We start from the raw sequence: 18,296 nt of genomic DNA, 5'->3' as shown, positions 1-18,296 counted from the left end.
CATCATTCAAACCCCTCTCTTCCCGCTTATCTGTCATCAAAAGACAGCAAATCCTGAACCTGCTTCCCCCATCAATGCTGATGTAGTATTTGAATGGCCCCATTGTTCTTTTGAAACACTCCCCCCCCCCCCCCGTCATTTCTGATGGAATTGGCTGTATTTTTAATTATAGACTAGCTATAATACCTGGCCCTGCCTGGGTTTTCTTCAATTACTGGGACCATTAAAGAAGTGACAAACCGTTGTAAAGGCATATTCATGACTGAAACCCATTGCTATGGAACCACTGTAACCGAAATAAACATTCTGAAAGTGATTGTTGGGGCTCAGAAATCATTGTTGCCCAACAGTTTTTTGCCCATTTCGGACATTTGCCCAGCTCTGACAAACTTTTCGAGTAGCCTTTCGTTCAAGTCGGGTCCTGCTTGATGTACAATATTTTGTGACGATCTGTCTAAAATTATGGATTTGTATAGAGAACATACACACAGAAAATCAATTTTTTATATACAGATATCTTATAAGAGTTCCGTTTCAAAATAGAAGCTAATTGTATCCCCTGATGATTTTCGTCATTGCTTATGCTTTGATGAATGGATTTTTTTAAAATCCTTTTGATTAATGTGTTTCGTTCATTGCTTTCTTTAGTTGCTCGAAAAGCTGTCGGCTGCTGCAGAAATTGCAGAAAGATTTATGATAGATGTTGAATGCCTTTCGATAATTCATGATGTATCTGTCGGTCCAGATAAAAGGTGAGGAACTGAAACTTTATAAGTTATAAAAATTTCACATACAGGGTGCAATGTCACATCCTTACACAAGGACACCTTTATCTTCTAAACTGTTAGTGATAGAACCATAATTACAATTCGAAAAGTATCCAAATAACTTGTGCATTTTAGATATAAATTTAATATTTTATACTTTCCCACCTCTAATTTTTAATCAGAAAGTTGTTATCCTGTCTCTCCTGAACCCAACAAAAAGTTCCCATGTTCCAAAGTGCAATATTTTTGCCGAAATATATATTTGAGTTCAAAAGTCACTAAAAATGAGGACAATGTAACAGCATATATTGAGAGATGAATTCGAGAAAAACATTATTTTGCAGTTTATTAAAACTTTTCTAAGTTCCGATATGTCTCCTTTAACTTTCAATCGGCTAATATTTCACTTAGAAACATGGTTTGTTTGGTTTTTTTTTGGGAGTGGATCGAGAGAGACAGAGCAAAAATTTTCCGATTGGAGAAATGAAGGACAAGCAAGGACTGTACAAAAAATTAAATTTTGTATTTCAGTACATATACTGCCCTTATTAAAATGGGAATGATCTGTCTAAAATGGGTACATTATTTAGATAATTTTTCTAATTGCAATTACGTTCCTATCATCAATGGAATTAAAAGATGAAGAATGGGTGAATGTATCAGGGTGACTTTACACCATGCATATTGCAAATACTTCTGTTTGTTTTAGTAATTGATGTCGAGATTGTTGTATTGTTTTTGAATTACATGCTGGAACAGTTCCATATACACTACTACTACTCAACCTCCGTACATGCACCTTGTACACATTCCTTTACGGAATTTCTAACGAATTCGTACACGCTGGAATGTGCGTGTACGTGTTGTGAACCTAACATGAAGATTATTTCTGTGTAATGCTTGTTGTGTGGGTGCTGCCATCTGCCATCAGTTTTTCTAACTGCGAGTGGAGTGTAATGATTTAATAGTTGTGCCGTTGTAGGCCGGTTGCTTTCTGCGGTGAGACTTTTTGACGACTCTAACAGGGAGGGCTTGCAATAACCATAACATGCATATTTCATAGTTCGTCCATGCATGTTTTTATAAACACTGCACATCCTCCCAATGCATGGAGATTGGTTATGTCTTGTATACCCTCCCTCCAAAGCAACTCAGATGTGTTCAAAAGATTGAGATCAGTGGAATATCAGTCTACTTATCCAACCCTAGTTCAAAAGTAATGGGTTGGTGCATTGTTTTGCTGTAGGTACCGGTCTCCTTAGTGCACCATGCTAATCACTGTGCCTCATGATGCAGGAGCAGCAGAGAAACCCGAGTTTAGCTGTGCTTCCTATAGCTAGTGGTGAGAAGATGGTTTTGAATGATGTAATGATGTGGCAGTTCAGGTACATCATAGTTTTGTCCCAAGCATTACATTGGCAAGTGATCCTCTGCATTGTAACTTGTTCATCCACCGTTATGATTTAAGGCAGGCGACAGCATTCTCTATCATTTACATGTGCACCACAATAGTTTTCCCTAGTAACAGTGATTTTACCCAACTCTTTGTGCTCACTGTACACTCCCAACATGTAACTCATTATTAAAAACCTTGTTGTGTGCATGAATTTGGAGATGAAGTACCCCATACATCTGGATTTGATTATCTGATGACAATTTGATTCACAAAGCATCTCTTCTCCACTATTCACTTGACTATTACTCAGTGATTGGTACAAAGTCTGTGCCACTTGGAAGTTAGGTAGGTATTGCATCTACCTTTGGTTTAACACGTCTGAATTTGAACCCCAGTGAGAGGCACAGAGACATTGCCATTCAGAGTTAGCATTGAAATACAGGTTTAAGTCAGAGTAGACCTCATTGAAATGATTGCGGTAAAAATAAAATTTAAATCACTGAAGTGTTATAATTCGTGATACAAATAAACATCCTTATAAAGCTGCTTTGATGTACAAAAAAAATAAATTTTCCTGAGATGTCTCAAAGGGCATTGAATGTTGTAAAATTGCTTGGTTTGTACTAAATCGTCGACATTGACAAGCGTAAATTGTACTTAGTGAGAGCTATTTAACTTAATGAGAATCATACTTAGCTTAAATCATATACTTGAATACTAATATATTTTATCCATTATAAGAGTCGGTATGTATCAATATTTTCAAAGTGAAGCATTGTCTTTTGCAAGGTTATATTTGAATGTGTTATGATCATTTGAATAATTTTTTACACTATTATTGCTGTTATTAATGTAGATTGGTGGTACCCGTCATCGTGAAAAGCTTGAAGTCAAAGGCTTACCTTAGCTTTCCAATTGATATGCTGTGCTATACGAAGGAGATGAAGTTACCATTAATTGAAGTTGTACTTGGTAATCCACTAACGTATGTGTCTACGAAATTTTTCTAATGTGTTGTTTTGTAGTGTTATAAATTATTACAGTTTATAGTATACTTGTATGACGTTTTATGAGTTTTAAAACGACCCACAGTTCTTTTGCAGGGTCTTTCCAGGGTGATTTTTTCCCTCACTAGAGGCTCAAAGCTATTGTCTTTGAAAAATTATTGAGATAATGGAGCAGAAATGCATATGGATATACACTGCTTCACTTGCAAATCTGGAAAGCGTTTTGCTATATTTCAATTACCCCAGTATTACTAAGTGGTTTTTATTTGTGAGCATAATTTTTTCAATGGATGTGTGAAACACACATATTCCAAATCAAACTTCCCTATAAGAAATAATGGAAACTCAAATGATTTATTCAAAACAGCCACAATTCTTTTCAAAAGAAAAATGCCAATTGATTTATCGTAAATCATTGTATTTTTACTAATTTTATATAGAAGGCTCAAGTATTTCTGGAATAATACAGAACAGCAGGGAGTTGTCAATTTTAAATCCCTGCTTGCATTAACACAACAAGAGGCTGAGAGTCTTTCATGGGTTTGTGCTTTGGATGCCGCTCCTGTAGTCAGTGACATCTGAACAAATGGGTGGATATCAAACAAAGCGCCTTTAAACTGTTGAAAGGTCTCATTAATATAAATACCCATAAAATATTTAGCTCATCTTCCAAGACATCACTCATTAACCGAATCAAAATCTCTTTAATGTTCTCTTTAATAGTTACTCATAATCCCAAGTTTTACTGTACAGGTATCCCTCACTTTACGCCATTAATTGGTTCTACAAAATAGTCGCGTAGGACATCATATAAAGTGAGTTGAATTTAACATAGGAACGATAAGGATAGGGAGTTGGTTTTCTTCATGGGAATTAAAAAATTTAACCCAACAGCAAAGGAACTTTTCTTTAATGAATTAATTATTCAAACTTATATGTGATTAAATCTGTGAATTTAGGCAACGTGAATGAATGAAATTAATACTTTTTCTGTCTTCACTAATTTTGATTGATTCTAGTGAGTGTGGATGTTTTCTTTCCTGAGGCCCCCTGGTGTGATAGGCTGATAACTCTTTTTACTGAAACAGTCGATATTTGGCTGACAAGCAGCATTTTTTTGTCTCATAAAAACTTCTGTAGCAAAGCCAAAGAATTCCACATATTTCTCGCAAATATAAAAATTCTAGTTTCACTGGAACTACTTTTTTCGATTAAATTTCTCACGCCATTATCAATGTGTTGCCAAACGTTCATCAGTGAGGTCTGATGAATTGTAACTGAGAATTTCTCTCACATTTGTCTCAGCTACATCATCAAATCCAATGCATTTCGTCATCAAAAGATGTAACTAACAAGATAGGGGGGGGGGGGGTTCGAAGGTACCATCCTCAAAAAGTTGCGAAAAAATTACCACTAATTCTACTCATTGAAATATGTATGAAAATATATAAGTATCCGGCAGTATTATTATGGGTCACTAAAAAAAATTTCAATATTTTTTTTTATTTTAATTTTTTTATTTTGAATGTCAATAGAGGCCAAGAATGACAATCCCACAACCCTAGAGTGTTAGTGACAGTGACGTCATTCAAACAACATGTGATCGTGTACAGCATACACAAAGAAAAAGGGGGGGAGAGAGAAATAACTGGTTTCTAGAAGAGAGAAGTTGGAAAGGGAAGAAGGAAAAGTGCACATGAAAGTGCTAAATTTTAGAAAAGGACTTTTTTGCTTATGAATTATGCTATTTTGTCTCCCATTGCTTTCTTTTGTTGTTATTTTCTCTCCCCCCCCCCTTCCGTTTTTTCTTCTCACTTAGTATTCAACGGGAAATAAAAAAAGGGAAGCTAGAGTGAAAAGAAAATTTTTTATAGATATCGCCAAGAAGCACCTGAGGTGATAAGTAGCCAACTGTTCTAATTTTTAATAATTTTTTGTCACTTTAATAATTGAACTCTGCCGCTAATTTTTTTGTTTTTATGTGCTTCTGGGTGAGATGAATGTACTTTAATTTTTTCATAACTTTTTGAGGATGATGCCTTATGGTAAAAGCCAGAAGACTGGCAAAAACTAGGTTTTACCAAGACGAGTTGGTAAAAGCCCAAAATATGCTTCTAAACATTTTCATTTCTGACATTTAACTAGTCAAAGTATGTTTTTAATAAACCAATCATCATCATGAACTTATTAGTTCCCTATTAATTAATAATTATAACTAAATAATAAACAAAATTAATTAACTGTCATAAACGTATTTGTTTGTTAACTAATTAACAATTGAACGATTTGAACTAATTAAACAATTGTTAAAATTTACTTCTGATGCTGATTAAGCACAATTATTAGTTATTATTAATTAATTAATCTTCTCTAACCATCAATAATCAATTGATTCATTGAAAATGGGTTTTAACTGATCAAATTAATAAATTTTCTCTAAACAGTATGAAGTTTGAATTAAATAAATTATATAATTAATGGTAATTGGTCATTATTTCATTGGCATCAGGAAGTATTGAGTTCTACATGGTTGATTAATTCAATAATTAAAAATTAAGTTATAATTATTAATTAATTGTTACAATCATTTATTGAGAGATAGGAACTAATAAGTTCATAATGGTTAATTTATCCATTAAAAACGTACTTTGACTTGGTAAAAGTTAGAAGTGAAAACGTTTTTATAACGTTTTTATTTTCTGGATTTTGCCACCTCACCTTGGTAAAACGTAGGTTTTACTAGTCTTCTGGCTTTTACCATAACATATATATCTTCGATTTGCGAGCCCATTTCCAGGATTAAAGTTAAACTCCAAGGCAAATTTTTCAGGTTTCAATTCCTAAACTCACTTTTAAGAATCATATTATAGCGAAATCATGCATAAAGCAAGTGAGGGGGTATTCCATCTTTTATGTTAAGTGGCTATTTTTTAAAAGTGGTTGGCAAGCCACTGCAAAGAGTACTAGGTGCCACACTAGGACTTGTATTGAAGACTGGTGTAAGTGAAAGTGGAGCCTAGTATCACAAACCAAACTAAGTTTTCATATAAACAGCGATAAATTAATCAATTTGACCCTGTATTTTGGAGATCCAATGCCACAATTGAGTGAGTCTTGAAAACTCGTGTAATTTTACTTTTTGTTCTTAAAATCCAATTTGAAACTGAAAAATAGCTAAGAGAATATTATAAACTCGTTTTTTAGGGAAAAACTGGTTCAGAAAGTGATGGACAAAACGCAGCCAGGAAGACGATACCTGTCAAGAATTGTGACTGGCATTGAAAGAGCAAAAACCTAAAGAACTCTACTGTATTTCATGTATCAAATCATAATATGAATGAACTACGGGATCACTGTCATGAATTTACTTATACTGTATAATATATATATGCACTGGGTGTCCCATATGTCCATGGAAATTAAAGGAAAATCAGAGTACTGTAGAATCTCTATTATCTGAAACACTTTTCATGTATTGATTTTGAAAATATCGGTTCAGTAAAACGATGTAGAAAATGGTTCGACTATAACCTAAGCGTGGCGCAAAGAAGCTTTATGTGTTATGCTCAAAGGTTCTATTCTCAAATTACATAAAATAATATTCAGAATGTTGTAAAATTGCAAATGCAAAATAATACTTTATTGAATATAATTTTATATTAATGTAATTGTATGTGTTTGGTATATTCACTGCATTCTATAGCAATTTACAATATTCTTTGTGCAAACGTCTAATTTCCATCGATAATGTCTTTGGAGATGGACGTGTTTTTTCTCAGCCCCCAACACATCGACAAATCTCTCTGTATATTCATGCCAAGACAAATTTCGGAAGGGAAAATAGGTAGTTTCCACTGGGAATCGAAAACTGATCCCCAATACCCTAATTTCTGAACCTACGGGACACCCTGTATGTGCTTAAATTTTGTTACATTTTATATTTTGTTCTGTACATATATATAAGTATATTTTTGTATATAAATATGTAATTATATCTGAAATGTATATTTGTAAATATTTTTTGTAAATGGAGGCACAGACTCTTCACGTTTCAAAGTAGAGTTTCAAAACGCATGTAATTAAACAAAGACAGCAGCTTAATATACTTTCTGACGTTTATATTTGTATATTGTTAACATTCTGTAAGCAAGGTTGCCACCAAATTGGCGATTTGAGATTGCGACAAGGTTTTGCCCTCTTGTCGACCCAGAATTTTTTTGTTTGCTAAACATCTTCAACATTATAAAAATTAAAGATGGCGACAAAAAATGCTACTACAACCAAACACTCTCTAAATAAACACAATAGCCCAAAATACAAAAAAGTGATACCAAAAATCAATCGACACCAACCAAATTCTTTGTGTCCAATGCTTCTTTTTGAAACCATTTTAGCAACTCATTTTGAGCAAGAAACAAGGCTTTCTTTTGCTGGTATGAAATCAACCTATGTAGAAACAGTGATGTGTTTTCTTATCAGATTGAGAATATCAGGGCTCTCACTTGTCCTACTTTTTGGTAAAATGTCCTACTTCCTAGATTTTGGTCTATTTTCTAGGTTTTGTCCTACTTTTTCTACTTTTTACCAGATCTTGTCAACAAAACTCCTGTAACTTTTTCAATGAAAAGGGAATCATCGAAATATTGTAAAAAAAAAGTAGAGCATCAATTATCCAAAACAATTGGGAACTGAGGTTGTTCGGATAACCAATCATTCATGGAAAAAAATTGTACCATTGTCATAGGAGCAATATGAAACAAAGAGACAGTGATATTAAACACGAAACTATACATTTTGTGTCACACAGCTTACGAATGACACAGAGAATGACTAGCCTAGTTTGATAAGTTAAAAATGGCTATTAGAAGTAGGCCTACAGTTTAGGAAAAGAAGTCCAAAATTTTCTTTTGCTTCACTTAAAGCACTAGCTGCACTTCTACATGACTCGCAAATTGGAATCTGCAGACTGGAACACTATCGGTTAACCGATGTTTCAGTTGATCGTATTCGGATAATCGATGCTTCACTGTAATACAAATGTAGATTGCGATTAATGATTCTTCCAAAGCAGAAGTTGTATTGTTTTTTAGGTTATTTGGAGGGGGTGTATGTGGGCCATAGGGCTTTTATTAATATTTCTTTTGCTTTGTTGGGGAGGGTTCAACAAGTAGAGTAGTCATTAAAAACTTCTGCCTGGTTAAAAAAAAATATTTCTGCATTTACTACTTCATGGTCCTGGATAGTAACTACTTCACCAAACACCAACTCTGGCCAAATCATATATTGCAATTTACTGCCGTTAATGTGATCGGTTGGAAATGAAGGCGCTGTCTATTGGTGGTTGCCTCAAGCTCATTAGGGGAAATATCTATTCCTCCCTTGGGTTTGAACCTGGGACCGTGGCAGCAACCTTCATGGTAGTAGATGAGCATCTTGCTACCACGCTACTCGAGTGCCAGCATTACAGTGGACAGTAACTAGCATTCATCATTCAAAACTATGGTGCATATTTTATTGTATAGGTGAAATAACACTTTGCATAACAAAGCAGTTGGATACATTAGCCTATTCTAGGTTTCGTGATTCTGATACAAATACCAGGCCACAACAGGCAAAATGTCGAACGAGGTGGCTGAGGAAAAGATGCCCATAATGCCATCCAATAGCATTCAATTGTCTTTTGTATTTTTAAGGCATGCAGAGGCATAAGCAACATGTACAATGCTCAGCAAAGAGCTGCTACTACCAAACCAGACATGCATCTTGTCCATATTCCTCTGCGGAACTTCTAGCGAATTGGTGCATGTTGGAATGTCTGTGCATATAGTGAACCTTCGATGAAGTTTGTTTCTGTGTAATGCTTATGTGTAGTGCTGCCATCTGCAATGAATTTAACTATGAGTTTTTTCTCAACTCGTAGTGAGTGAAGTGTAATGAATGAATAATTGTACTTTTGTAGGGCTGTTGCTCTCTGTGGTGAGACTTTTTAACAGGGAGATTGGCTCTTGCATCCGCGCCTCAGCAAAGAGCTAGAAATGAAAGTGATTCATTTGTCAAAAATGATTACACTGACATTGAACACTAAAATCTAAACAACTTTTAAAAAAGGTATGGACAACACGGTGAAACCATCTGGCCCACCTTAACTGATTTACATCGGATCTTGTGATTTAAACGCATGAGAGCATGAGATAACACAAGATAACCAAGACACTGTAGACAATAAGAAGTAAAAATGGTGCCAACAGATAAGGATAGCATGTTGGCTTGATAAATCATCCCAGTTACCAATGGTAAATTTTGGAAGAGCCAATGCGCCAAGGTAAACTATCGGTGGCAGCAGAAGAAAAACCTGCCAGTTTCGCTGGCCTTGCTCATGGAATCATATTCATTGTTTATCAATATCCACAAACAGGCAGTTTACAACCATTTTAATCGTCAGAGAGAAAAAAATTTGTATCTGAAAATATATCATTTAGAAAAAACGCACTAGTTTGTATGTTGTGGTTTTTTTTTAGCATGTGCTGCCATCTTATTTTTAACTTGTCAATGAGAAAAAAGTGAATAAATTGTTTTAAAATTTGTTATATCCTGTACATGGCAATACTGTATAAGCAACTCTACTTGGAAAAGAAAAATGTTTTAGTACACACACACACATTGAAACCTCCCAACAACTGCCACTAACGGGACTGAAAATGTGACCGCTATTGAGAATGGTCGTTTCATTTCTGTAAAATGATAATCCATTCTGTAATTGGATTATGTTAGAATATATGATTATAGGAATTGATTAACTGATCTAAGTGCTATTTTGGCATCCTAAAATTTTTAGGCTTGCAGTACTAAGGTCGAATGCAACAAAAACAACTTGGCGAGAGAAACTGATATGGACCAAGACAGTGCACCAGAAACCCTAAATAAATTCTTTGTTCCCACCCACGAGATGAACTAAACCAAGGGTTCTCAAACTGTGCTTTGTCAGGGTGAATAGTCTCTTCAAAAAAAGCTTTGTCAGAGTCCCCTGACAAAGATTTTTTCGAAGAGACTCTTTTAGACGCGGATAATAGTGTTGATTAGGGAAAGGAGCGCAGGGGAGGGGGATAGTTCAAATTTTTTCGATTGAGGGTGCTGCACGAAAAAGTGCCAAACTAACATTCAAAAAGCTAGCATCCCCGAGTTTTACGTCATTCCGGCTAATGCCTGGAATACGGTTTTATATCGCAGCCACAGTTTTTGCATACAGAACTTAATAAAATTTCTGTTATTTAATTGAAAAAAAAAAATTCTCATTTAAAATCGATCGTGGCGTTCTAAAAGAAAGACATGTCTCATATATTTCTGAACTCTTCAACACACAGGCCGTTGGCCAAATGTAGTAGTCGGAGTGTTCTGGTGGCCCACCGATCATTTCGAGAAAATATCTATTTACACAAACAAAGGCCACAACACAAACAAAATGCCCATATATCACAAATACAGCAACCCAATACGAGCAATAAAAAACCAATAATTATGATATATAAATATATACTGGCCATAAAGAATACTTATGGTTGTCTTATTCTAAGTATGGATAGCCTTTCGATTTACCCCAACATGTTATTGTACTTCTTTTTTAAGCGTGTCAATTGTGTTACAATTTACTCTACCCGGGGGTAAGCTATTCCATGTATTAACAACCCTATTAGAGAAAAACCCTGCAACACCAAAATCTAGAGAATTTCCCTTACCAATCGATACATATCTTGTGTCCCCCTTGTCGAAGCAGTTGATTGACGACGTATCAATAACTCATGGTCCATTTTATAAATCGCATTGAAAATTTTATACACTTCGATCATGCCCCCCCCCCCCCGACACCTGCGCTCTTCCAATGTAAACATTTTCAAAAAAATCACGTCTCTCTCCATAAGTCAAGCCCCCCGTGTGCCATCAAGAGCACATGTGGCTTTTTTCTGCACTCGACCAATGTCCCTCTGTAATTATGGTCTCCAGAACCTGACAGCATACTCTTGTCAAGCACGAACTAAGCTCTGGGAAAGTGGAAGGATCGCTTTAGAAGAACGCGAAGAGACCTTTTTTGAGAATGGAACCGAGCACATTCTGTACTCTTTTCTAACCCACTGCTGAAAAATGTTCAGAATACCTAAGCCGCTCGTCAATGAGAGTTCCCAAATCGGCGATCCTAGTTGCATCCGGAATGATACCACCATTCAACTCGTAAGTGAAACGTGGGTTGTTCGAACCAAAATGAGTGACCATGCACTTGTCAACGCTAAAGGTCATGCAGCACGATTCGCGCTCCAATCGTCAGCTCATGCCGCAATCATATTCAATTTCGCCTGGAATCTCTTCCCTTTCGCTTTGATTCCCGACTACCCTCCGTAAGCTTCACGTCAACTGCGAATTCGCTCACAATCCTATCGATACCCTGATCGAGCATATCGAAAAAAAAGTGAAAAAAGAATGGGACCAAGGGCACTTCCTTAGGGACTCCAATTTTAACACCTGTCCAATCAGAAAAGTCTCCGTTCCGCTGCGACCTTTGCCGCAACCACGATTCTATCCAATTCAACAGGTTGCCCAAATCTTATGTAAACGATTTAAGAGTTTACCTTGATGGACCTGAACAAAACTTTATGGAAATCTAGGGAGGCACGGCAATGCCCCCGCCAAGAATGGGCGGAGGTACGGTGGGACGTGGGGGGCATTGCCCCCCCCCCAGCGTCAAAGGTGGAGTCGACTGATCTAATGTATATATATATATGAATTGACATCATCATCGTGCCCCCCCCCCCCCAGACTTCCAGGTCTATGCCGCCAAGTCGAGCAAAACAAGTACGGCCGTAACATCCTTTTCTGGAAGCAACTTCAACACTTTTGAGACCTTCATATCTTCTCATTGAAGTTGCTCAGAGACTTGAAACTTGGCATATCTAGAGCATTTTACAAATTCAATTAAATCTTTTAATTTCATTTTTCTATCATTTATAGTTCTTGAGAAATTTGAACTCAAAGTTCCGTTATTTTGACACTGACTCACCGATCATCAAAACTCCCAGGCACTTCTAGCAGCCCTAGAAACATGAAATTTGGTATGAAGATACGGGACAGTAATGACTAGCAAAAAACATGCCTCCTCTGACACATCACTCTGGATTCGCAACCTGGAAGGGGGGGGGGCACTGACTACTGGTTTTTGCACCAGGTCTAAGACCGGCCCTGCAAGGGGGGGGGGGATTTGAAGGTTGCTTACGTCATCAACCACCCCTTTTTGAAGATATGAAATATTTTAAGCTGTTGACGAAATTTTGCTGACAGGGGGGGAGGGGGGTCAAAAATGGCTGAAAATCTGCTTACGTAATACTTGAATGGCCCCTAATATAATAATAAGTTATGCATATTATCTTAGTCCACGCGACTTTAGTAAATATTACCAATTCAACTGAGCTACGATGCAAAACGTCAGTGGCGTATTTACAGGCGGGCTATAGCCTAGGGCCGCAAATTTGAGGAATGAGTGTCCAAGAAAATTAGTAGAATAGGAGAAGGCAGGACCGTCATTTCAACTTTTTCCAGGGTGGGGGTGAGGGCAAAGCACATGTACTCAATGTATGTATGTATATATATATATATATTTTAGTGTATTTTCAAAAGCCGGGGGGAAACGCCCCCTTCCCAAATGACGGTCCTGGGAGAAGTTCGGCAAAATTTGTATAACTCTCAATAAATCCGCATCTGCCCAGATTTCTAAGGACTAGATCAGTGAGCGACCAAAAAAAGTGACCTAGAAAGTTTGCAAGCACGTGAGTGAGCAAGAGTGACTTGGAGCTTGAGCAAGCATATGAATGACCAAAAAAATGACCAAGTCAGTGAATGATCTAGAGCAGTGATTCCCAACGTGGGCGTTAACGCCCCCTTGGGGGCGATGGAATGCGCCATGAAAAAATTCTCCAGGAAAAAAAAATAATTCCGGAAATCTGAAAAGGAGGACAAATTTTCTAAAACGTAGGAGGAGGACGCTTGAAGTGACGTCAAAAAAGAGGAAATGTTCTTCTAAAGAGCGATTCCCAACGTGGGTGATGGAAAGTGCCGGATGGAAAGGGGGGCGGTAGAAGCTACGGGTATAACCACAGAGTAATAATACTATAGAGTGCGCGCGAGGGGTTACAATGTGAAGCAAAGATCCGGAGTCGCGTGACTCCAGTCGAAAGGCTGGTCAGGGAATCTCGCTGGCAATGCTTTCCTTATGGCTACTCGTATGACGATCTACACGCGCTGTCTTATTTTTGATTAGAATGGCCAACACTTGCGCAGCTTTCGGATGTTCTGAGCGGTTTAGGAAAGGGGGACCAGTATCCTTTCACAAGGGAATACTTTTTTGCTTATTCCCCTTCTTATAAATTAAAAATTGGAATATTAAATTGACGATGCAATGGATTTCTGACGTAATCTCAGTTTTTAACGACTCCATTTTGGATTTAATTCAATTAAAGTTCCAAGTTTTGGTAAAATTCAAATGTCATGAATCATTATTAAATGTTTTAATAGAATTTTTGGCAATAAATGATTGAAATTGTGAGTTTTATGAAGTTTTAACTGAAATATACGTCTCCGCAAGATTTGGCGAGCTAGTGAGTTCATTCGACTTTTGCTCAACTTGGAAGAAAATATGCTTTTCAGGAGGAGAAATTTATGAAAAATATTCTATTTAAATAGAATGTGAGGAAAACTCCCCCCCCCCCCTCTAGACAATTGCAGTTTTGCATAAAAGTGCATAACAACCTCTAAAAATATTAGTATTTTTACCCCTCTTCACACCTGAGATAAAACTATTACAGAAAAGAAATTTTTTTATTCATTAATTTATGTTTGTTGTATGTGAAATTGCCGCTTCAAACAAGAAAATTAATTATTCAATTGATTTTTTGAGTCAATATCTGTACTAAGACCTGAAGTCATATATTGTGTACCTCAGATGTTATCTTGAAAAAGAATCATTCTAAAAACGATTTAATACCTTAAATTAAGATTAACATATGCATACTTTTGAAGCGAAGAGATTACATATGTCACATATATATATATATGCGTGACATGTGTAAATATTATATTATATATATGAAATATTATATCCTAAAATATTATATATATATATATATATACACACTTTAAATTATTACATATATACTCTACATGGAATTTTAATTCTTATAATTTAGAGAAATTGATGATGAGATTCTGTAATTTTCTTGAGTAAAATCTATTTTAATCCTGAAATATTATGTAAGTGTTTACAGTTTTGTGTGATGAGGTTATAAAAGGTTTTTCAGGAATGTTAGAAATGAAACTTTTTCTTATTGTTTGAATATTATTTCATGACTGAATATGGTATGAGTGTGAATGTGTTACATTACATAACATAATATGATGCATTATAATTAATTATACATTAATTATGAGTATATAGAGTAATTGTAATGTTCTGGAAAGATATATTTTTGTTTTAATAACCCCTCGTATAAATAAATTTTCGAAATTAAAAGCGACAAAGTGAATGAAGAGAATATTTAAAAATATAAATGAATTAGGCTTTACAACATATACGTTGTTCCGTTTTCCAATATTTGTTTATTTTATAGAATTTATTTTTTCAAATCTGATACTCCCTAAATATTTCACATAAAAATGAGTGAAATTCATTGAAAAAATGAAGGAAAGTTTTCATCAACTTGATCGAATTGAGTCAAATTTCGTTACAGCAACATCCTAGCTTCTGCGAAAACGCGCCAAATGTAATAGCGCAGAACCTGTTCTTTCCCCGACAATACTGCTCATCTTTTCTTCACGTTCGACAAGTTTTATGAATAGCGTGCGCGGTCTACTTATATCTTAAGTCTATGGGTATAACATAGGATCCTAGATTGCGATGGGAAAAAAAATTTCTGAAGAGGGGGGGGGGGGTGATGGGACAAAAAAGGTTTGGGAAACTATGATCTAGAGCAGCGGTTCTCAACCGGTGCTCCGCGTGCACTTCTTAGGGGCTCCGCGGTGACTTAAGGAAAATAAATAAGTAAATTTGATAGATATATATAAAATGAAGAAAAGAGGCCTACAGGGTTCCACCATAAAAATTATATACAAAAAGGGCTCCTCAAGTCAAACAGGGCTCCGATATAATAGTTATGTACTGAAAAGGGCTCCGCGAGTCAAAAAAGGTTGAGAACCGCTGATCTATACTATCTAAGTTGTTCCTGAAACGCGGATGTGTATCCCTTTTGAAGCACACGGTACAAAACATCTCAGGAAAATAGCTTCCATAGAGTAACATGGCTAGAGAATCCATTCAAATGTCATTTCCCACGTTCTTTTTGTTTTTTTTTTTGCGAGGACGTTGCACATTCGTGATTCTGGCATGACGTAGCCGATATATTGGTTATTGTACAAGCAGAATTTGACAAAATTACGTTACAAAACAAATTACAGTATGATACATGGTAATTAGCTCAGCTGAATAAAGGCATTCTTTAGTTTTGACATATTTTTTAATAAAAATTTCTTATTTGTAAGTTTTTATTTTGGAGAATCTCTCATGACCCCCAACCTCACACCTCAGTTCATTGACACGGTTTGCGCACCACTGTGATTCGCTCTTACCATAGTTGAATAACAATGTGTTTCAACAAATGAATTACTTTCTCGCTCATTATTGAGCAACGGAATCTCCTAAAAATACATTTTGGAGGTGTTGAAACGTCTGTTGAAAATCATTCGTGTTGGAGATTCCATTCCGGTAAGACGTGTTTGCGTCTAACCTCGAAGGAAGGCCTCTGTATGAGGCTTAATGTAGATTCAGGTAAGAATCACAGTTTTTAGGGCTTCGGTCGTGGGCATTGACACGGTTAGGTAGCTGTGGGAAGGGTTCCCAATGTCTTCGCTTGATGTTTTTGTGGTTCGTTGTTCTTTCTCCCCTGTTAGTTTGGCTTAGCTCTGTGGACCAGAGAGTTACCGAGCATCGTGACCCCCGGCAGTTTGAGTGAGCGAACCCTTTGCGTTCGTCCTCTCTGCATTTGGAGGTCAGTTGCTCAGCCACTTACACTCGACATCGTCGTGGCAAGGTATCACTGGCTCGTTGTTTCGAGTCACTGTGCCAATGGTGCCGGGTTTTGAGGTGGTGGGCTAAGGGTTCGCAGAGCTGAGCAGAAACCGTTTCATACAAGACTACTGCAGTCAAACGTAGGTATGTACACTAAACCACTGTGGTGTGGTGGTCGAATGCGAGAACCCGGGTTCGAACTCTACCGTCACCACAGTGGTGGTGAAGTTGGTTTTCTGTGGTTCCCGTAAAATTTTCATCGGGATGGATACGATTGACCACATGAGTTATCAATACACCGTCAATTGACTGCTTCGACAAGAGGACACTAGTGCCGTTTGAATTGTCTGAGCGGAATGGGGTGCTCCACCCCTTTGTCATGTGACTTACGTTGATTTTTGTGTCAGTCTGGGTGTCTCGCGGTTTCTCCAGTTATAACCGAAGTGACTCCACGCTGATGCAAGGAAAGCCGCCCATTAAGTAAAGACACCCATTTGCTTAGCTTAAGAGATTTAGAAAGTATTAATTTGTTTACTAGTGTAATTAATGAGATGATTAAGTACAGTGAAACCTCTCTTTTGCGGTCACTGGTGGGACGAAAATAAAATTCGTCCGTAAAAAATGGGTGACCGTTTATCAAGGATTTCAATGGTATACTTCTATTACACCAAGGGAAAATATTATTTGGCCGTAAAAGAGGGGTGACTCCATCAGTGGAGTGTCCCCGTTAAGAGGGGTTTTACCGTACTACTTAATCGCACATGCATCTCGTAAACATTTCTCTGGGAAATTTCTAAGGAGTTTGTGCATGCAGAACGTGTTGTGTGCATATGGGAGTCACTCCCAACGTACAGTCAAACTCGGTTATAACGACTTCGGTTGTTTGTAACGACACCTCGGCTGTAATTATTGACTGTTCGTACTCATTCCCATAAAGAATAATGTTAATGAACATTGCTTATAGCGTCGATAAAATGCAACCACCTCGGATACAACGACGAATTAAATTAAATTTGTGATCCTCACGTATTCCCAAGGGATCAGCATGATCCGTCCAGGGACTTTGTTAGTAAACATTCATGTCCGAACCGGAATTCGAACCCAGACCCGCACAGTGAGACGCTAGCTTCCTAACGGCTCGACTGAAAGGCGGCAAGCGTCACTTTCGTTTCCATGCTGATGACGTTTTCTCAAGAAATTGTCGAGATTAGAGCTGATTACATCCAGGGGGAATGTTCGTCAGTTTTTTATACCTAACGTTGGGGAAAAAGATTCATTGCATGTAAATCGTAACAATCGTAAAATTTGTCAAACAGGCGTTTGTTATATCGAGGTCAGGTTTCAGAATTCGTCCAATATGAGCTAATTAATTATAGGTGTTATTTCGAAGATGTTCGGAAAAATTCGCTAAATCAGAGTTCATTATATCTGATTCCGATAGTCATCTGGATAATAAAATGTTATCACACGGAAATGGGACCGATTTATCCCACTTACCAATACGAAATGTCGATTATGCATAATAACCGGCAAATGTGATGAATTTAGTACGATTCATAATGTCATGGACGACGCTTGGGTATTATGGGTATTATGATAATCGACGGTAAAAGTGATAAATTTAGGGAAGTTTATCAAACTTACAAAAATGGTAGGTGATTAATTTATCACATTTACCGTCACCCTAATTATTATAAAGAACACTGATTAGCAGGGAAAAAAAACGAGTCGCTATAACCGCGGAGTCGTTGCATTTTCATTGACAATAATGTGGGATGAATATAATTTCTGTGATTATAATTAATTATAGTCATACTGAGTCATAATTATCATGATATAATTTATAAGTCATGTAAATAATCTTAATTATTGATTTCAAAACTTCAACTAAGTTGAAAATAGAGAAAAATAAAAGGGGCAAGGTTCATTAACATTATTCTCTATGAGAATTAGTTACAAGCGCCACTTATTGACGTTATAACCGAGTTGTCGTAACAACCGTGGTCGTTCTAAGAAGGTCGTTGAGC

General features: G+C 36.7%; 1 protein-coding gene across 1 annotated transcript in view; it reads left to right on the top strand.

The window, feature by feature from the left end:
• LOC149081047 (uncharacterized) overlaps nucleotides 1-9,727 on the top strand; it is a 34,029-nt gene extending 24,302 nt beyond the window's left edge. The window contains exons 13-15 of the mRNA XM_089237805.1: nucleotides 649-752; nucleotides 3,020-3,148; nucleotides 6,375-9,727. Coding sequence (XP_089093931.1) covers nucleotides 649-752; nucleotides 3,020-3,148; nucleotides 6,375-6,468 — 327 coding nt within the window. The 3' untranslated portion in view covers nucleotides 6,469-9,727. The remainder of the gene's footprint in view (nucleotides 1-648; nucleotides 753-3,019; nucleotides 3,149-6,374) is intronic.
• The last annotated feature ends 8,569 nt before the right edge of the window (nucleotides 9,728-18,296 follow it).

This window comes from Pholcus phalangioides, unplaced genomic scaffold (assembly GCF_987345545.1).
Source record: "Pholcus phalangioides strain wild (caught in Gottingen) unplaced genomic scaffold, Ppha-v1.0 ptg000010l_1, whole genome shotgun sequence".
Classification (NCBI taxonomy): Eukaryota; Metazoa; Arthropoda; class Arachnida; order Araneae; family Pholcidae; genus Pholcus; species Pholcus phalangioides.
Note: the sequence above shows the minus strand (reverse complement) of the source record. Positions and strands in the feature narration are given on the sequence as shown.